Genomic DNA, 21,830 nt, shown 5'->3' with positions numbered 1-21,830 from the left:
ATTATTAACCCATTTCTATTAATCTAAGTAGTTCTACATGGTCTTATCTTACCAGAGATGGGTCCAGAATTCTAAATCCTTTGGTGGCTCAATTGGCGACTCTGTCTGCCTATGTTTCCCAGAATTCCCCTCCTCGCCTAGGCCTGCCTATTCCCCTGCCTCTATTGGCCACAGTGTTTTATTCATCAACCAATGAGAGAAACATATATACAGAAGGACATTCCCCATCATGTTTGCATCTCAACCCTAAGTTAGCTTCATCAAACATTCGTTTCATGATCCCTTAAAAATGCATGGCAATCCTTCAGGCCTTTGCATGGTATAAAATAATGAACTGTATTATGACACTTTATGTCTAGTCCCACAATTGCCCCCCATTGCCCCCCTTTGTCCCCGCCTCCCTCACCTTCCTCTCCTGGACACCTCCCCTTCCCTTCTACTTTCATGTCCTTTTCTCAACACAAGACAAAACTTGTGACATTTATCTTTCTTCCAGGGCCCAGCCCTTACATTTAACTTGGTTTTTTCTTGCTTCTTATCTTTATGAAGACATCGTATGTAAAAGAGTCTTTACAAGTTGTGATAAAAATGCTGAACTGTAGTTTTTCACAGTTGGTAACTTCTGAAAGGCTTGGGAGGCAACAGAGGAGAGTGGGGAAAGACTCGGTCATCTTTACCAGGCTGGCCCTGGGAACTTGACCGTGATTCAATTGGACTGGGTGTATTGTTTTCTTTTGGAGAGGAGAGAACAAGGGTGGGAGGGTGGATTCAGAGGCATTGTATGAATTCTCAAGTAATCAATAAAAATATTATGTTGGGAAAAATTCAAAGACAATTTTAAAAGTAAACAATGACTTCAGGAATTGTACAAATAAACAGCTGGAACAAATGAAGGAAGACAATTTGGGATATGAAAGAATTCACTGAGAAGCTAGAAGTTTTAAAAAGAGAAACAGAAAAAAATCTTGTAAATGAACATATCAAGAAACCCAATTTTCAAAACTCAGTGAGAGGGCTCAGCTGTCAAAGACACTCGCTGTGAATGCCTGGTGTCCTGTGCTCAATAGCCAGCACTCACAGACAGGGAGAAAGAGAGACTCGATCCAGGGCTGTCCTCTGACGTCCATGTGTGTACCATGGCACTTAGGCCCCGACTCTATAATAAATAACTTTTTAAATCCTCAGTTGAGAGACTTCCCAGAGTAAGGCTAGGGGAGAGTATCAGGGCCTGAGGACTAACTTTTTGAATCATCCCATTCTAACAATAACAATGAGGAAAAATAAGAAATCATAGCCAGAACCTCCGATGATTTAGGAACAAAATTAAAATAACCTTGAGCAGTCTACAGACTGACCGTGAAGCCCATCAAGACTCTACTGGCATTTTCACATGACTAGAAAGCTGATTCTAAACTCAAATGCAAGCACAAAAAAATCCTGAGTCACCAAGGAATGCTGGGTGAAAGGAACAAGTTCAATGCACAAGAGCACTTGGCTTTTAGGTATACCACAGAGCTCTAGTAACAAAAACATGACAATAGCATGGAACAGACCATAGAATGGCAGAATAGAAAACAAGATTTAAACAAAACTAGGCGGGTGGTACCTGAAGTCCCCCAAAGAAGGCATGTCTACACTGAACATCCTACAGAAACTGGTTAATGACTATGGAGAGGCTGGAATAGTTAATCCAGAGTCAAATTATCCTGGGCTATCTTAGCCCTTTAAATGACCATTTATTGCCCACCTGTGTCTGTGACATCTTGTGACTAGTCAGTAAATGCTTTTGGAATGTACAAACAGAGGCTGCTTTCCATCAACCCAAAATCTAAGAACACCATCAGATCACATTTGAGGCAAAGATGTCCCTGACCCACCCTGTTTTGGCCCATCTGACTGACCTACCCCCCCCAATGTATTTGATACACATTTTGTTCTGTTTCCATAATGACTTCACAAACCTGCTATAATTTTGGAATATAGAATTTGGGCTAACCTGTATCTGTACTCCCGGGTTATAGTAATACTAACACTTGGCTCCAGAATGAACTCTTATTTCCCTTGAGGTGCGATCTGTGATTTTTTTACAGTGAACTTAAATTTAACAAAGATGTTGAAAACATACATTGGAAAACAAAATGAAAAAACCAACTCCAACAAATGTTTCTGGAAAAACCACAATGCCACATGCAGGATCAAACTACAGTCCCCTTCTTCTTCTCCATACAAAAATAAATTCAAAATGGGTCAAAGTTCTCAATATAAGATGAAAACTTTTAAAGTAGTGGAGGAAGCCATGAGGAAAACATTTTAAAATACAGACCCAGGCAAGGCCTTTCTGCATATCACACCTTCACCCAGGAACTAAATAACCGAATAAAACCTCCTCCTGATGAACTTTGGCTGTGATTGGTGATATAATATGATAGTCTACAGAAATAACTCTAAGCTATGAAAAAAATCACCTTTCATTCTTACATAATGATCCTCAATATACACCTGTACTTTTTTTCCTTAAGCTTTACAAAATATGGAGGCTACCTTTGTGGGTAAAGAGCTGATAAACTTTGGACTGTCCCACACCATCTTGGTAAGACAAAGAGTATGCCTCTCTAAGTCAGGGAACTATGTGCTAAGGTTCTAGCACTACTGATTACTGGCTTATAGCACCTTGTCAGATGGTGTGACTGCCTACCTCAAGGTTATCTCAATCCCCTTGTTTTACATGAAGGTGTCAGAACAAGACATCAAACCCAAACTTGAGACCTGTCCCACCTGAGTGTCAGACTCTAGTCAAAAGACAAATTGATCACCAAAGTTCATTCAGAGGTGAGAGAAGGGAGGAAAGAATGGAGGCAGGGGGAAGGAGACAGGGAGGTAGAGAGAGATGAAGGGAACATGAATTGACCTTAATATCAGTTGTTCAAAATCTGGGGTCCACTTGTGTTCTTGTTCTGTGATCTGTCTTGTTCTTGTGATCTGTTCTATTGTGTTCATACCATAAAACTCTCCCTAACACCAGCCTGCCCACACTCCTGTTCTTGAAGTCCTAGAAAGGGCATTAGGGAATCTCAATACTTCTCTTAACTCATCTGCAAAACTGGTTGAGAAAAACCTTCTTTGTAATGTTGCCCAAAAGATGTAGTAATGTAGGAAGAACTCCCACTAGAGCTTTGAAAGCACAATACACACTGACTAGCTTCTTACAATTCTGTGCTTCATAGCTAAACCATATACTTCCATTACTCTGTAAACCCAATAATCCAATGGAAATCTTAAAGGTGTTGGCTATCGGACCTAGTGGGAGTCTTGGCTACTATACAGATCATTGTTAACAAATATGGATTCGGGGGGTGGGGGGTGGCAGCCATTCTCTGGAAAAGGTGTCTGATTAGATCATGCCATCTCTAGTTGACAGACATAAACAACTTTACTGTTTCTTTGACAACCCTAGAGAAGTGGACAAATGTTTATGTATATGTGTTGCCTGCTTGTGGTTATATAACCAGTAGTATGTACTAGGCCATCTAACATTGGTAGAATACTTGATATTCATTAGACATCAAATGCAAGTTCTAGTTCCCGAGCCCATGACATTGAACAAAGAACAATGGGCATGTCTTAAGTGGCTTTTGGTCCATTGCCAAAGCAATCATTCTTTAGACTAACTCGAGGCTATGCTCTCTACAAGCCTCCTCTGAGTCCTCAGTCAGCACCACACTTTCTCTCCTAGCGCTTACTACACAGCTGACGAGCACACCTGGGAACCTCTCTCCTCCAGTGTACTGCCAGCTTATTTTCATGCACAATGGCTGTGACTGTAACTCACTGAGCTGTCTCCTACCTAAGTGGATCCATGATAAGCACATGTCCAAGTTCTCTCAGCTAGAAGGAAGAGGGCATGTTGTAGCCGCTGTCTCTTGGCAGGACTGGAGGACATCTCTTACTCATGACTGCCACTTCCAAGGCCAGCTGCGTACCTGTCACAGACTCTTGGTCAGTGCTAATCAGGAGTGTGTGCTGAGGAAATACCAGGGGCCTCAGCATCTTGGCTGTGCCTGAGAGTGCTTTCTTTGAAGAGGAATGGAGGCCAAACCTTCCTCCCTGAAGCTCTGTCTGTCTGTTCATTCTGCTCTCCTTCATGGCCTCTCCTTACCATGCACCATGTGGACTTTAAATCACACCTTCTTTTAGGCAAAGGAAAACAGCTCTAACCTGACTGAGAAAGGGAAAGAGTGGATTGAGAGATGGGGAGATTGAACAGAAAGGAAGTATTGAACCTAATGAAAACAAAATGTGCCCAACAGCACATCCCCAGAGCAAGTTTTCCTTGACAGGCCAGGGCCCCTCCATTCTTAACGATCAGGGAGAATAAACAGATGGGCGTGTCATAAAGGCCAGATCACATGTGCGCTCTGCTGACACCACAGCTAACAAAATTCGTGTGCAACCTTGTCTGGTGCATTGGAAGAGGGAAGAAGCCTACAGGGACCCATCAATCTCTGGACAGCAGCAAGGACAGACAGCATGAGCACAGCTGGAAAAGTAAGAAAAATATTCTCATTGATATGCAAAAAGATGAAGATTCCTAACTTAGAAACAGCATGGATGAAATGCAATGTGAAATGTATGTTACAGTACAGGGTATGCACTGGGTTACAGGGCAAGGAGACTGCAACTAAATGTCCTTAACAAGACTACATAGAATCTAGAGCTGGGAACGTCCTCACTTCCTCATTAACTTTGCAGTAGGAAGAATTTATTCTAAGCCAACTATGACCACTTTGTAAATAGGAAGTTTTAAAAAGATCTTTCATGCAAAGTCTGTGTTTATATTAAGATGCCAATAGCATGCTATTCTTTGCAATCCTATATTTTTGTATGAAAACAGAAAAGTCTGACCAGTGTTTCATAACAGGATTTGACTCTGAGAACTTAGTAGAACTGTCCCTGTAACCATTAGATAAATTTCTGACAAGAGATGGATTGATTTCAAAGCATTAGGATTATTGACAGTAAGATTACATTACCATGCAATTGTTATTTGGGCAACTCACAAAATTTCTAGAAATTTTATAGAACAGTTTCTTCTCTCCTAAAAAAAAATCATCCAGCTTTTACATAAAAGCAATTCTAAGAAAAACTGAATCACTTGTCAATACTAAGAATACACACAGACAGGACTGAGTTTTCTACATAGTTACACTTCCTTGTTGAATCTGTGTATGGTACCGAGACAAACAAGCAGCCATTCATTATAAGTAACTGATTTATGCTATCTATTGGTTAATTATAAAAGCCTATGTTTGTGTTGGCACAGGTGCTATTTTAGAAGTGGGTCAAAAGTCCAAAAGCTCACAGTGAGAACTTCGTGATGGGATTTGCAGAGGCTTCTGCACAAACAGTGGTATTCCATAGCCTCTTGAAAGGATGGGTTGACAATCACAGAAGGGACTGGTTGTCAATATTTTTGTTATGATTCACTTTATGGTTGTGTTTAGGATGGCATATTACATTTCAAAGAAAAGTACTTAGGAAAAAAATGACTGAAAAAATTAAGTGGAAACCCAATTATATCAACCAAACAAGAATTGAGGGACAAGGGAATCCCAGGCTCTTAGGTACAGGGTCAATGACAGCACTGTGGTGATTACTGGTTTGTGTTTATATTACCTAGTACAGAAAAATAATAATGTAGCCAGGTATGGTAGAACATCTCTGAAATCCCAGCACTGGGAAGGCCAAGACGGAAAGGTTCCTAGTTCAAGGCCAGCCTGGGCTGCTTATTAGAATATTGTCTCAGAAATCCAAAGCCTGCGAGCTAACTCTGTGTCTGAGTACTTGCCTGAATGCACAAAGTTCTAAGTTCTATCTAAGCATTTCAAAAATATAATCATATTGTCATTTAGAATTAAAAATATACCCAATGATTTTCTTCAGACAACCTCTTTCAGAACAGTACCAGTGATTGTCAAGGAAAAAATAGTGTAAGCAGGACCTGAAAGAGCATACACCAGTTCATCTAGGTGTATTACATTTAGGTGAATTTTCCTGACCTTGGGCTAAGGGGTCACCCATTTTTAAGGGTCAGTTAGCTCTTTGTAAATGAGAAGCTTCTGTTTCTATGTAGCAATGGGTGGCAGACACCAGGACAGATCTCATGGAGCAGTGACATAACCCTTTATCTCCCAGGTAATCAAGTGCAAAGCTGCTGTGCTATGGGAGCCTCACAAGCCCTTCTCCATCGAGGACATAGAAGTCGCACCCCCCAAGGCCCATGAAGTTCGCATTAAGGTAATGCCCCCTTTGACCATCTATAAAGTTAGGTTTGGAAAACTCTGAAAATACTCCATAGACCCATCCAAAAAACAATTAACAGCCGCCCCTTTAAGAGGCTTTTCTGACAATGAATTAATCTGTTGCTAAGGCAAGCTATTGATAACAACCCCTAAAAGTTTGAAGTGACTAAAATGTATGTTTAACATAATCCCTGAAAACTTTTTAAAATATTATGTGTTTGTCAAGTGCTAAGCATCTTGATTTCTAAAAGCAATTAATATGAGGCAGTTTCTTGGTGCTCATTTCCTATTTCTGTTTCCATAACACAGTATTTTAGGGAAACTTACTCACAAGATGATCATTGACGCTTAAGCTGTTTGATTGGGAAAAGATAGATGAAAGCCCAGGGGAATCTTGGACCTAAATCGAATCTTTGAATTTGTAAGCAATGGGAATGTTAGCAAACTCCTCAGAAGCACAAGTTCAGAACAGAGTGTTAAACCCCACGGTCAGGAACTTCACTGAGTGAACTCTATCTCTAATTTATAGATGGTGGCCACGGGCGTCTGCCGTTCAGATGATCATGTGGTTAGTGGAAGCATGGTCTCACCTTTTCCTGTAATTGTAGGCCACGAGGGAGCCGGTATTGTGGAAAGCGTTGGAGAAGGGGTGACTTCTGTAAAACCAGGTACAGAATCCTTTACCCTCAAGGCTTGTGTTTTAGTTCTGATGCCGAGAGCGTCCTTCCCAAAAGAGGAAGCTGCGACAGTGGAGATGTAATTACTTATCATAAGTAACTAACAAAAAGCAAAAGTCACTTTTTATTTCTTAGGGGAAACACCTAATTCTTTGTTAAAAACTGAGATTTCCGGATGTAAGTTGTCACTTCTTTTTCACATTGTATTATGCTTCATCCAAAGATAACTAGATTATTGTTTTAAGTATTCATTTAATACTAAGAGAAGCACAATCACTTTGAAAAGCAACACCTGGGCGATGGAGAAATGACTCTGTGATGAAAGTCACATCCTGTTCTTCTAGACCTCCCAGTTGGACAATTCACAACCATCTGTAACTCCAGCTCTAGAGGACACATCACCCCCTGCTGGCCTCCAAGGCCACCCACACACAAGTGGCATACACACATGGATACTCCCACACGAACATTAAAACCAAACAAATCTTTTAAAAAGTAAAAACAATTCACTATCAAAGTCTCACTTTAATTTTATCCTATGATTAAGTTTGATTTATCATGTTTATTAGAAAATATCTCCTATGTTGTGTTTGGTTTGATTTTGGTTTTATTGCAACAATTGGACAAAATGTCAGATCTCTCCAACAGCCTATACTAACATAAGAACTTAGCGCTCATTGCCACTAATATTTATACTTAGCAGTGAGAACATCCAAGGTTTGAATAGGCTAATATGTGGAACGTCCCCAAGAGAAACTAAGGCACACAACAAAAGCTAACTGCTGACTAATGGAAATGGCTGTTTTTACATTTCCCTTTTCTCTTTGGGACTCTTCAGGACGAATAACAAGGCTGGGAGGTTTTGACCCACGCATGACATAGTGTGGTTGGGCTCTATCTCTTGGAGACCTTTCAAAGACACACATCTCCACATGTGGGCCTCATGTGCTTGCTTTGTTAATTCCTGGGTAGACATGTAAGTCATTTTGTTGTTTTGTTATTTCCCCTCCAGGCGATAAAGTCATCCCACTCTTTTCTCCCCAGTGTGGAAAATGCAGGGTTTGCAAGCACCCAGAAAGCAACTTTTGTACAAAAAACGAGTAGGTTTCTTATTGTCTTCTTGCGTGATAAGGTTGCACACTGGTCTTATTCTGTCTCATGTCCTTCGTATGCCTGTGTTTCACTGGACAGTTTGAAAAAACCTCAGGGGACTCTGCTGGATGGCACCAGCAGGTTCACCTGCAAGGAGAAGCCAATCCACAACTTCCTCGGCACCAGCACTTTCTCCCAGTACACTGTGGTAGATGAGATAGCAGTGGCTAAAATCGATGATGCTTCACCACTCGAGAAAGTCTGCCTCATAGGCTGCGGGTTCACAACTGGCTATGGCTCTGCTGTCAAAGTTGCCAAGGTAAGATGCAGATGGAAGTTTCTGTCCATCCTGGTCCCACAGCCACTTTGCCCCAAATAAACACACAAAGACATATTAAGTATAAAATGTTTGGTGGATGGATCAGGATTCCTATTGGCTACCTCTGACTTAATTATTAACCCATTTCTATTAACCTATGTATTACCATCAGGCTGTGGCTTACCTGCCACATGTTACTCCTTTGGCAGCATGGTGTCTCTTCAAGGCCTCTCTCTGCCTTCCTCTCCCGAACATTCTCCTGGCCTATAGGTCCTGCCTAGCTATTGGACAATCACTGTTTTATTCATCAACCAGTAAGAGAAACATATGTACAGAAGGACACCTCCCATCTTCTCCTCCTCTCTGTCTAGTGAAAAAGGAAGGTTTTAACTTTAACTTAGTAAAATTATTTATAGCAAAACAGTTATTTAAGTAAGAACTATAGCTAACAATATTTAGTCCATTAACATTTCGCAAAATACAAAGAAAATATTCTTTCTTCTATCTATCTTTGTGAGTCTAAAGTTTTATATGTAGCTTATCTTTTATCATAACTAAGGAAAACCATAACCATAACTATCTGCCTTCAACTCCATCAAAGACCTCAGAAGGATAATATTTAAACTCTAGAATTGACAGAGACGTCTCACTACCTGGACAGTCACCCAAAGTTCTTCTGTAATGTTGGGGCATCCATCTTCAGCCTACAGGTCAAGAGTGTCTGGCAGATTTCTCAGCAAAGCAGTAAATTTGAAACTGTCCCACCTATATTGGCAGTTTGTCAGTCATTTTTCTGTGTCCTGCAGATATCTGGCAGACTCTTCCATGAAGCAGGAACCCTGAAGGACTGTCCCATCTTCTTTTGTCAAATTCAGCATTCATTCTTCTATGGGTCCTGTATATCCAGTTTGGACAGCATACAGTCAAATAGTCCCAGCAAGGGCAGTTTCTTACCCAAATGGCGATTCTTCCCATGTCAAAGGCAAACTCCATAATGAGTTTCTTTGATGTCCGTCTTTCTCTCTGAAGTAATTGGTGATGCCAGTAGCAGTTTTGTCTCACTGTCATGAAAAGCCCTAAACCATTTTAAATGCCACATTCTGTAGATCTTTGAAAGTTTTGAAGAATATCTACCCATTTGAAATACATCTCTATATATCTAGAAAACCTAACTAGCATGACTATAAGTTTTGACTATCATAGGTGGCTATCTACAATCTGCATTAAATTATACATCCCATTTTAAAATGAGCTGTATAAACACAGGATCTAAACAAGAGTAGAAATATACATATAACAAGATTGCCCTTAAATTTGTATCAATAAACCAAAATCTATACCAATGCAAAAATTCATTTTTATACCACATTTCCTCTTTTTTCTTTAGAAAGAGAGTGACTGTGTTCATTAAGCAACTCCATTTAAATGAAAACAAACATTTATAAATAACATTTGGGAATCTGAGCATTGTCCAAACTGCTTCCTGCTGATTGGGGGCACTGTCAATACCATGGGAATCCTGAGGGAACCCAGAAATATGCCCTAACCCTGGCTGTAGTAGTCTGAGGCTGCATTGTCTCTGCTGTTTTGGACGTTGGATCAGCTGGGCCCCTGCTTCGGGGTTTTGCTTGATCAAACCATCTTAGTCTGAAGGAATCCACAGCTTTTCATATTCTGTGGTAACAAGGGCAGAATCTCTTTTCCAAAGTAGCATATCCTTAGACTTAAATTTTGAACTCAAGGCATTTTAAAAATACATAAGTTGGAATTGATCTAGCAGCATTTATAATGAAATATCTTTTGGCAACTGTTGCTCTTTCCTCAGCAAACAATTCTAAGACAATACGTTAACATACAGTATCCAGAGTCTGTGTAATCTTAGTCCTTACATAGTATTTTTTATTTGCTATATTTCTTTACTTTTATTTATTATTTTTGTTGTTTTTTGTTTGTTTGTTTGTTTGTTTTGAGACAGGGTTTCTCTGTGTACTTTTGCCTGTCATGGAATTCACTCTGTAGACCAGGCTGGCCTTGAAATCACAGAGATCTGCCTGCTTCTGCCTCCCAGGTGCTGGGATTAAAGGCATGTGCCACCACCACCACCCGGTACTCTATTTCTTTTTTTAACTACTTTATCCTTTTCCTTTTCTCTTCCAAGCCTACGTATATTTTTAAACACACTGTTTTTCTTCATCTGAATCAGTCTTTACTGAATATATCTATCTTTTTCTGACCACATGAGTCTTATCAGCTAAAAAAACATGGCTAAAAATAAAGGCAATGTTTTAGCTTCTGGCTTTCCAACATGGCACATTTACCTCCAGGAAGCATGCTGCTAGCTACTCATAGATACCATTTAATTGTTTGGTAGTAGGACCTCTTAAATGATTCAAGGGGTTTTTGCCACTAACACAAGAGAGGCTTGTCAGGAAGCCTCTCTTAATGGAGCTGTAAGCCTCTGCTTGCCTCTAGAAAACTGAGCCCACCCAAGAAAATGCTGCTATCAAGAAGCCGTGCTTGTCTCTGTTCTTTTGTGTTTAGAATCCTTTTTTAAGTTTTGTTAGGTTTTACATGAAAATTCTTGCCCCAAGTTGGTGGTACCACTTGAAGATGGAGGTTTCTGTCCATCCTGGTCCCACAGCCACTTTGCCCAAATAAACACACAAAGACATATTAAGTATAAAATGTTTGGTGGATGGCTCAGGATTCTTATTGACTACCTCTGACTTAATTATTAACTCATTTACATATTAATCTATGTATTGCCATCAAGCTGTGGCTTACCCGTAATCTGGCATGCTACTCCTTCGGCAGCATGGCATCTCTTCGAGGCCTCTATCTGCCTTCCTCTCTCCAACATTCTCCTGGTCTGGTTGTCTGGCCTACAAGTCCTGCCTGGCTACTGCATAATCAGTGTTTTATTCATCAAACAATAAGAGAAACATGTATACAGAAGGACATCTCCCGTAATTAAAGATGAACAGTAGCCCGTGTAACAAGACCATTCATGTTCCAACCTCCTGATCTCTCATGGTCCAGGCTAGGGGATAGACAGCAGGTGGGTAGGGTTTTTCTAAAAGGAGTCTGAGGGTGGGAGGGAAATAAACCAGCTCACACATGCCTTCCTCTCATGGCTCTCTCTTCTTCATGAAAATGTTCATCCCAAAATTCAATCTCAAAAGCTCTCTTTAAGATTGATCAGGGATTGACATGTGAAGCAAACTTGTTTCTAATTTGTAATAATAAAAAATAAAAATAAATATTAAGCATAAAAAAGATTGATCCCTAAGAGTTCTCTCCTCAAAAGTTCTTACTTCAAAAGTATTCTTAATGTTCTCTTTAAAATTTCTCTTTAAAAATTCTCGAAGTTCTTTTGAAAAAGTCTCCAAAACTTCCTTCTTCTAAAAGTTCTTCTGCGGTCTTTCTTATCCCACAAGGCCTCTAGTTTCTATACCCACAGCACATTTAACTCTCTGACAATAGGGTATGCATATCTCTCAGAGCCAGAAAGGCAGCTGGATCCTGAAAAAGCGGGTGCCTCAAGCCTTTCCCCTGGACATGAATTGCAAAACGTCCAGACACACTTAAGTCTGGCGGGGGCGGGGGGGGGGGGGGAACAAGACTTGCATCGCATGCTGATACAGAGGCTGTAGCTCTTACTGCTGATGCCCCAGTGAGAAGGAATCCTTTCTCTGGGGTCCATTTGACAATAAAAAGCACCTATCATATATTTTATATACACTCAAATTCATAGTAGCAAATATTCTAGAGTTGATACCTATAATATTAATTTCTACTTCTGTAATAAATCATAAAGGTTCGCAGTAACCATGGACCAAACTATGTGCATAGCATTGGGACCAAAAGGGAAGCAATTGCTCACAGGCATCAGAGAGTGTTTTTGTAGAAGAGAAATAAGCCTCTCAAATTCCATAAAGAATTCACTTCACACACACACACACACACACACACAAAAGCTCTATAACAGTATGCATCCAGTTCGGGCTAGTTCAAAGAGAATTTGGCCTCTCATAGAAATTATTTTAAACTTAACAGATCTTAGGCTATAACATTTTACATGTGCTGTTGTCTACAATGCTCTGTTATGTCTCAGTCCCAAGAGACACTTTGAGCAACTAAAGTGTTATAAAGAGTAAAAAAATGTCAAGCTGGCCATTTGGGACAAATGGGGCTTGGTAAAGTGGAGATGCCATCATGGTTATTTCTAAAAAGAGCCAACGTGGGGAGAACTGCACAGCAAAGATACTGTCACAAGTATTTTTTTTTTTTAAATCAATGGTGGAGACTTTTATTTTAATTTTTTTAGAAACAATCTTAAGTTACATATCAACCCCAGTTCCTACTCCCTCCCACCCTCCCATGCCCCTCACCACTCCCCCATCCCATCCCCCATCCACTCCTCAGGGAGGGTGAGGCCTTCCATAGAGTATCATCAAACAGCATTTGGGGGAGGGCCTAGGTCCTTTATGCATCTAGGCTAACAGAGTAACCCTCCATGGAGAATGGGATCCCAAAGACCATTTGTGCACTAGGGATAGATACTGGCTCTGCTACCACAGATCCCATAGACGGGCCAGGCCTCCTAACTGACACCCACATTCAGAAGGCTTAGTTCAGTCCAATTCTGTTTTTTTAAAATATAGACTAACAGTGTTACCCAAAGCCAACCTCCCTGAATGGTGAAATTTCCTGAAAAGAAACTGAGTCTTAATGATGAACCAGGACTTAATGGCACTGTGGCCAGTGCAGCCCCTCTGAACTGCCTGCTGTTCCTTGAAAGAGCACCAGGATGAGGCACAGTCTTTGTTAATGGCCAGCTCTGGGCCAGGGTTGTCTCCTTTTGTTAGGAGGATTGTGAACCATCCTTAACAGAAACATTTCCCCAGCAAACCTAGACTTAATTGTGTTAGAGGTAAACCTTTTCCTACAGTTTCTGACACAGTGCTTAGTGTGCTGCCTATGGTAGTGCTAAAGACAGGGCTCCTTTAGCTAAACTCTACTTTGTGTGACATCATATTTCCTAAGCAAGTTTGTTAGTAGAGCCGTTAAAACACCAGTCTATCACTCTAGGATTCCTCTACAGGCAACTGTAGCCAGAAGAGGTTTTACCAGCAGATGGAATGAAGTCTGAGTAGCCATGATTATGGACAAAGCAAGGTGCCTGTGCAGCCTGGGGCACTTCCTAACAATCACTATTCTATCCATCTTTTATATTTTCTGAAAACATAGGTGACCCCAGGCTCCACCTGTGCTGTCTTTGGCCTTGGAGGTGTCGGTTTGTCTGTCATCATTGGCTGTAAAACAGCTGGAGCAGCCAGGATTATTGCTGTGGACATCAACAAAGACAAGTTTGCAAAGGCCAAACAATTGGGTGCAACCGAGTGCATCAATCCTCAAGACTACAACAAACCCATTGAGGAAGTACTCCAGGAAATGACGGATGGAGGGGTGGACTTTTCCTTTGAAGTAATCGGTCGACTGGACACCATGGTAGGTACTGTGGCATGCCTGCCTGGAGATCCGTTCTTCTTTCATCTGTAATATGCTCTAGACAGCACAATAGAAATCTGCTGCAGAAAGCTATGAGTAGAAACTGTCCATCTCCAGTTTCTACTCAGATTGCTTAATTCACTATTAGGAGAAACTTTGATTTTTCTCACTTCTACAAACTTGTCTCAACAATCCTCCTCCTTTAATGGAGGAAAGCTTTCAATGGAGCTTTTTTAGTCAGAATCAATTCATCTAGAAAGTTTAAACATAAATTTTGGTCTTAAATGGATGAATATGATTTACTTCCATAGTCTTTATATTATTATTATTTAATATTTGAAATTAAATATTCCAAAAAGCATTTGCACATTTCAACATATAGCCAAAAGGAATAATGATTAAGTATTATTTTATTGGCATAAAATATGTAGAGGAGTGACTGCTTTAATAGAACACCATGTATTCAATACAGAGACAGCACAGTGCTGGGCACCTGGAAGCACCCAGATCTCCATGTTGGAGTACATACTTCCCAGAATAGAATTCACAGATTCTTCCATACTACCTAAATCACAGAGATACACATTTTGTAGGTTTGTTTATGATCTATATGACATAATGCATGTAACACAATTACCCTAAAGCCAACTGCCATGTTGGTAAGCACTAAGTTAAGGTGGGCTGGGGATAATGAAAAGACACATTATTGCTAAATTTATAGTGCTTGTATTTTTGAAATACATGTGATAATACTTTCAAATAGTTGCAATTGCCATCCATTGCTAAAGAATACTTCTTCAGTTACATTTCACCCAACAAGAGACCTCTAGAATTCTAGAGAATTGACCCTAGAGACTAACACATAACCATTACTGAGGTTCTCCAGAAAGCCTTGGCTGACTTGGTAATAGAGAATGGCTAAAGTACCTTGACAGTGAGCTTCTTCTCAGTCTTGAACTGAGACAAGATGCCATAGATGACAAAAGATCCAAGAGAGCATAGCATCTCCTCTTTGGACAGAGAGTCCTTCTAAGCTAAGGGTTCTGGCTCTTCCCAGGGCCATCGCTCTTCTGTGATTCACTCTGTTTTCCCTAAATGCTCATCTTAAACTGGGTTTTCAGTTGATTTGAAGATCCAAAAGTCTGATACCACATGTTCTGAGGACATCTGGTTCTCTAAATGTCAAAATCAAAAGATGTGTCAACATGTATCTTGGAGGATTCTAAATGATTTTCTACTATTGATGTTGTAAAAAACCCAACTGAAAGAAGCAAACTTCCTGGATGTCTACAGATAACAGAATACTGTCAAACCAATTCATACTTTGGGGGCAAAACCAAGTAATGCATGCCTGCTCTTGATATTAACACCAGAGCAGGTTCTTATTAAAATGGGAGCTTGACAAATGGATGAGAGAGAACTTTAGATGTTTTCATTATTACATCTTCATCATCAAAATTTCTGGATCAGAGTACAGGCTTCAAAACTGTAATTAATGGACAAATGAAAAGAGACTTAACCTTCTCATGGATTGCCCGAGAGCCATGCGATTAGGAAACAATGTTCTCCTTGCAGAACCCAGACTTTCCGTGCTCACAATGAGGTTAGCTTCTTTACTAGTTTCTAAGTAAGAATTAAACATAAATTCATTCATTTACTCTTTCATTCACAAAATGTTTTCCACACATTTCTTCATATGACATGAAACCATATATTGTGAGTAGACACCACAAGCGAATCCACTTAAATATTGTTTTTATTCCAGAATTCTGCCCTGGTAAGCTGCCATGCAGCATGTGGAGTAAGTGTCATTGTCGGGGTGCCTCCTAATGCAAAAACCCTCCCTGTGAACCCCATGTTGCTGTTGCTGGGTCGCACCTGGAAAGGAGCAATATTTGGTGGTATGTATTTACAGCTAAGAACCCAGCTCTGTCTGTCTCCTTGTGTGTCAAGGTGGAAGTGTGGATGTGTGTTGAGGCCAGAGAACATTTGATGTCTTTACTCAGGGGCCATCAGCCTTGTTCTTTGAGACAGGATGTCACAGTGGTCTGAGGCTCACAGTCAGCATAGACTTCCTGGCCAGTTAGTTCAGGAATCTACCAGTTTTCCCTATTCAGACCTCTACAAGATCCGCAGCACTAAGTCAACTGTTTATTGTTTTTTTATGTTTCCTTTGTTTTTTTATTTTGGAGACAAAACTCAGCTTTGTGACAACTTCACTCCCTGCACACCCCCCCCCCCCGGAAAAAAAAAACCAGTTTACAGAATGGAAGCTATTGAAGAGATCTCTTAAAATTGTGTTAGGGATACTAAACAGCAGCACTTCACAGTTGGTGGCCTCTGGTGGTGGTGGACACAGGGAAGGACTCAGTTTTCTTTAATGGGCTAGCCACTGGGAGTCTGACCATGCTCCAGTGAATATATACTGGACGTGGTATATTGTTTCCCCTGGGACAGATCACAAGCATTGTGGGCTGAACCTGGGAGGACTGGGAAGTGAGTGTGATGGGGTACAGGATGTGAATGGGATCAGAGGGCATTATGGGAAATTCCCAGATAGTCTATAAAAATATTATGTCAGAAAGCAAACAAGAAAGAACTTCATTAATTAACTTCATTAACTGAGGCATCTCGCCAGCTTTGAGAGTCAAAATCTTAACTTATTTCAGAATTTCTTCCCTTTTAGACAGAAAAGTTGTGATTTTAGAAGGCAACATGTTTTAAAAACATGAAAATCATTGATCTCTCTAGAGCAAGAACTAATGCAGGAAATCCCAAGACAGGCTTCTCTGTGTCCCCAGGGCTTCTCTGGCTCCTTCTATTTGTGTCTTTGTGAGGCCCCCAGTGCCTCAGAGAATGCAGAAAAGTCAAGGCAGTAGTTTATGCCTGTGCTCATTACCTGACTGTGGACAGCTCTCTTTCCCTGGGTATAAACACCTGTCATACAATTTCCCTTGGAAGAACTCCTAAGTGGCCCTCATCAGCCAGGGGCCCTGTCTGTCAGGTGACATATCCTAAGATGTTAGTGCAGTGCAGGGGGTGTTTGAGCCTCTGGACTTGCACACTTTCAGGAACTTTGGTTGCCTTGGGAAGTCTCCTATCTGACTCCTGCCTGCAGTGACTGCTTCTCACGGTGGTGCTGCTCTCCTTCCAGGGTTTAAGAGTAAAGATGCTGTCCCCAAGCTTGTGGCTGATTTTATGGCCAAGAAGTTTCCACTGGAACCATTAATTACCCATGTTTTACCTTTTGAGAAAATAAATGAAGGATTTGATCTGCTTCGTGCTGGAAAGAGGTAAGTCTTAACATTCTATTTATATGGGGCAGGCGCAGGAAAATATTATTTTTATGGCAGGGAAAATGGATTAAAGAAGATGAAGGAGAAATGGGATAAGAACAAAATGGGGTGCCTGGCTTTTGTCACCAGTTCAGGCTCTACACACAGACCTGTGAGCTTGAGCAATCTACAAACCTAAGCCTCATTTTTCACATTTCAAAAATGGACAAACTATGATAGCCTACCTTATAGTGCTGCTGTTTAGAATGAAGTTTAAATGAAACAAGGCCTAAAAAGGTCCAACAAACTCTGTGCAAGCAGCAAGAATGACTGCCTGTTATTGGCCACTGTTACATTTCTTAGACCAGGCATGCAGGCTTTATATTATTTAAGAATGCTAACTAGGTACCAAAATCTAAATGGCAGTCATATTAAGATACTCTGTGTGAGTTTAGAGCTGGAGACGAGGCAAGATCTGAACTAGGTGGATTACCTACTTACGGACTTGACCTTGGTCACAGGGATGGGCATGGAATGTTTGGGAACCGGGATGGATTTTCTGTAGACTCACAGCACGTGCTTTCTTCACTCCCACGGGGACTGTGAGTCATGGGAACGTGGAAACAACACCCTATGTTTCATTTTCAGTATCCGTACTGTCCTGACGTTCTGAGACCACACTGATGCCTTCCTCCTGCTGATGCCTCCACCACACTGAATCACAGCACCAGTCACACCACAGAGTTAATTTTGTTCCTTAGAGGAACTGCCAATAAAGTGCTCATGAAAGCGTTCCAGGAGATACTGGATTTTCTTTGAAAGTGTTTTCAACCCTAGCAAGAGCTATCACACCTCATGAGGCTGGGCAACTGGTGGGTATCAGGCTTCCTTCTTCTTTGAAGGACCTTTGTCATCTTTCCTGCTGGGGACAGTACATCTGTGACATCTGTCATCCTTTTCTCTCTGGAATCCACAGTCACTGGAAATCAGTGGAGCAGAGAGATCTTTCTGTGCCATACACACAGGACGATCCCTGTGCTCAGCCTTCCCGCCACAGTTTCCACTGTCTGTACTTTCTTCTTTATGAACTATGTGAGGATGGGTAACAGCACAGCATGCCGGGGAACACGGAACTGTTACCTGAAATAAGAACCAGTTGGAAATGCTGACTCAGCACCTCCAGGAATGCTATGGGATGGATGGGCTGCAAGTTATGCTTGTGGTGTTTAACAAGTAGGCTGCTGTAGGACCAGAGAGCCAGGCACAGGTCCAAAAATGTTATTCCAGACCTGAAGAAAGAACAAACTGACATTTGATTATTTCTTATGTCCACTTATCAATCATTCTGTTACCCCATGCTATTATAGCCATACTGAGAATTCCCTTTAAATGTTAAAGTAACAACCTCATTCTGATACCCTTTTTAATTTTTTTTTGCATTTTTTGATTAGAAAGAAGATTATTTTACATTTCAATTCTAGGTCCCTCTCCCTCCCCTCTCCCCTGCCCCCGCAACTAACATCCTACCCTTTCTGCTTCCCAAGGAGAGTGAGACCTTACTTAGGGAGTATTCAAAGTCTGTCATACACTTTGGGATAGGGCCTAGGCCCATCCCTGTGTGCCCAGGCCAAGGGAGTATCCCTCCATGTGGGATGGGCTCCCAAAGTCCATTCCTATGCTAGGGGTAAGTACTGATCCACTACAAGGGGCCCCTTAGATTTCTGAAGCCTCCTCACTGACACCCACATTCAATGGGCTGGAGCTTCCCACATTGAACACTAATTTTAAAAATGCACCACAACAGACTTACACACAGGCCAGTCGAATGGAGTCATTTTCTCAATTGAAAGTCCCTCTTCCCAAATGACTCTGCCTTGGGTCAAGTTGACATAAAACTAGCCAACACAGGTATGTATATGTGGGTGTTTACACACACACACACACACACACACACACACACCACATGCTCAAGTCCAAGAACTTCTTTCCATCATCCCAGCGCCCATGCAACTTTGCCATTGGTGCTGGGAATCTGAACTCAAATCCTCATGCTTCCACAGTTAACATTTTACCAACTGAGCCCTCCCAACAGCCATCACCTGCTAATTCTCATCTAAATAGGATATTTAAAGATACTTCTCACCCAGATGCCAGTAGCTAACAGATATCAAGCTGCCTTAAGGAAATATAAAAAAGCATTTGAAACAAAGAGATTCTTAGTTGGTTGTAAATATGAATAACAAATGTCACATAGGTGATGCCACATTGCAGGAAAAGGGACAGGAAGACAATGGGAAATAACTTTGAAAATGAAGTTTTCTTCTGAAGCTTCAGAAAAATTGGAACAGTATGAAAGCTAAAGGGAGGTAAACCCTTCAACAGAAAGATGGAGGAAAAAAGTAATCAGACATAGTAATAATTAGGGTTGGCAATGCACTTGATACATTTAAACACCCTCAGACTTTTCAAATGTAATTATCTGTACCAAATCCAGAACTAAGAACCAGAGAGACTGTTATTACCAAGTTGATTGAAGTCAACTCTTGGTAGTCCTTTGGGGGTGAGGGGCGGCTGGATATCTCTGGCTTCACTTGAAAATGGAGTTGCTCTGACTTGATTTTTATAACTAAAAATCGTTGACTGAATTCTATATTTAAAACCCCTTATGGAAATATTAAAAGTAGAGATAAATAATTTTATTTATCCAGAAAACAGGACCCTCTGAATATTCGATCTTCACTATTTTCTGGTTTAAGTTGGATTAGCAGATAGTTTGTTCCTTCCCACAAGTCAACACCTTTCCCAAGGGACAGCCCCACCACCACCCATCATCTCGTTACTGTCACTCTCCTTAGAAGATTTTTCTTACTGATTATCCATGTTTACACAAAAAAGTTGAATTTATAAAGATCAAAAACTTGAAAAATAAGGACAACTGCAAAGGAGTAGTTGTATGAAACGTTATTCAAGTGCACATTAGTTTTCTGAATCCATGTGTAAAATGTCCCACACAGTTAATGGTTATGGAGCACACCTGTTCATTGCCTTATGATTTTTAAGGTCAATAATCTGGACATGGCAAAACTGGTTTCTCTGTGGTGTCAAGGTGTCCATTGAGTACCCTGCATTGTCTTCTGGAGCTTGGGGACTCTTTCAGTGCGGTGACACTTGCTATCTCAATTTGAAATAATAGAAATAGGGTTGGAGAGATGGCTCAGCCTTTAAAGGCTAGACTCACAACCAAAAATAATAGAAATCACATGAGTAGGAATTTATTATAAGAAGAATTTGTTCACTGTGTATATCACTGGCATCCATTCTCTTACTGGCGGTCAACCAGGGGAAATATCTCAGAGGAAATATCAACTAGGGGAAGAGATGATCCCTCCATCTTCTTCCACTGTCATCTCCCGCTTTGACCTCCAGTCTACAGTGACACAATCTTATGTAATGTAATCAGGACCACCATGGGGATCTCAGGCCATGTGCCCCATAACACAGCCTAGGGCCCCATTTCCTCTTAAGTGGGAAAGATACCACAAGGACATGTGCACAGGGGTTTGGAATCTTGGACGTCATCTTAGACTCCTGTCTACCACTATGTCTCAGTCATCTAGGTTGCTTTAACAGAAATAGCATTATATTGTGTTTACTAAAGAAAGACATTTATCTCTCACCATTCTACACACTAGATTCAAGACACCACTGGAGCTCATGTCTACCTAGCTCTAGCTTCCTGACCTGCACATAGATGCTCTTCTTTCCTTTATTAGCCTAGGGATCAGTTGTCCTCACACATTTTATAAGGGTGCACTCCACTCACGAGTGCTGGAGTTCCTCCCAAAGATCTCAACCTCAAATAACATCGTGCTGCAAATTAGGCATCAACATAAGAATTTGGGCAATGCACAATGACATTACTGTAACACTGTTTATAAGGAAATCTTTGCTATCAAGTTCTTACAGCCTATTACAAAATATGATTAATAGCAGCCTGAGTGCCTTGTCTTTTAGTATCTTTCACTAAAACATGATGCAACTCAATTCTTACTATGAGGAGACTGGTTTAAATAGGTTATGAAAACATATACATATATGCACATATATGTAAATAATTTCCATCCTAGAAACTACTGGTTAGTTCTAAGTTGATGTTCACAGTGTGGTTGGAACACCAGTGGCTGCATGGGTGGAGAAACAAGATTATAGGAGTGACAGAGACAGGGGAGTTGGGGATAAGAAAATGTTCAGAGTTTGAAAATGTATTGCTTAGATTCAATTCTTTGCCAATTTGTGATGTACTCAAAGTGGGAGATTGATTTCAATAGTTTCCAAGCTGCCTTTGTATAACACCACTAGTCAAATTCTGACAGAAAGGCAGATTTTGCTATAAAAAACAAACTCACCCAAATGATGTAGCATATAGCTGTAATGCCAGGACTCAGAAGGTGAAGACAAGAGGGTCCAAAGTTTGGGTCAAGGCTGAACTATATAGCAAGATTTTATTTCATAAAAACAAAAGAGGAAGAAGATAGAGGAGGAAAGAAGGAAAGGAGGGACATTTTAAAAAGCTCAAGAAAAATATTTGTAACATATGTTATTGGCAAAGAATTATTTTCTTTAGTATCCATATGCTTCTGCATTTAGGAAAAATTCA

General features: G+C 40.7%; 1 protein-coding gene across 1 annotated transcript; it reads left to right on the top strand.

The window, feature by feature from the left end:
• Window positions 1-4,497: 4,497 nt before the first annotated feature.
• LOC100760081 (alcohol dehydrogenase 1) lies at window positions 4,498-17,917 on the top strand. The gene is made up of 9 exons (XM_027395806.2): window positions 4,498-4,545; window positions 6,193-6,294; window positions 6,829-6,967; window positions 7,989-8,076; window positions 8,168-8,387; window positions 13,638-13,898; window positions 15,664-15,799; window positions 17,053-17,191; window positions 17,822-17,917. Exons 1-9 carry the CDS (start codon window positions 4,528-4,530, stop codon window positions 17,844-17,846), a joined length of 1,128 nt encoding a protein of 375 aa, XP_027251607.1. The 5' UTR covers window positions 4,498-4,527; the 3' UTR covers window positions 17,847-17,917.
• The last annotated feature ends 3,913 nt before the right edge of the window (window positions 17,918-21,830 follow it).

The sequence above is a fragment of the Cricetulus griseus genome (genome assembly GCF_003668045.3).
Source record: "Cricetulus griseus strain 17A/GY chromosome 1 unlocalized genomic scaffold, alternate assembly CriGri-PICRH-1.0 chr1_0, whole genome shotgun sequence".
Classification (NCBI taxonomy): domain Eukaryota; kingdom Metazoa; phylum Chordata; class Mammalia; order Rodentia; family Cricetidae; genus Cricetulus; species Cricetulus griseus.
This window is presented reverse-complemented; position numbering and strand designations above follow the sequence as displayed.

Excerpts from the sequence above, each read along its gene's own strand:
- LOC100760081 (XM_027395806.2), top strand. Across the intron at positions 8,388-13,637 it reads CTGCTGTCAAAGTTGCCAAG|GTGACCCCAGGCTCCACCTG; the intron begins GTAAGATGCAGA and ends CTGAAAACATAG. Across the intron at positions 17,192-17,821 it reads CTGCTTCGTGCTGGAAAGAG|TATCCGTACTGTCCTGACGT; the intron begins GTAAGTCTTAAC and ends TTTCATTTTCAG.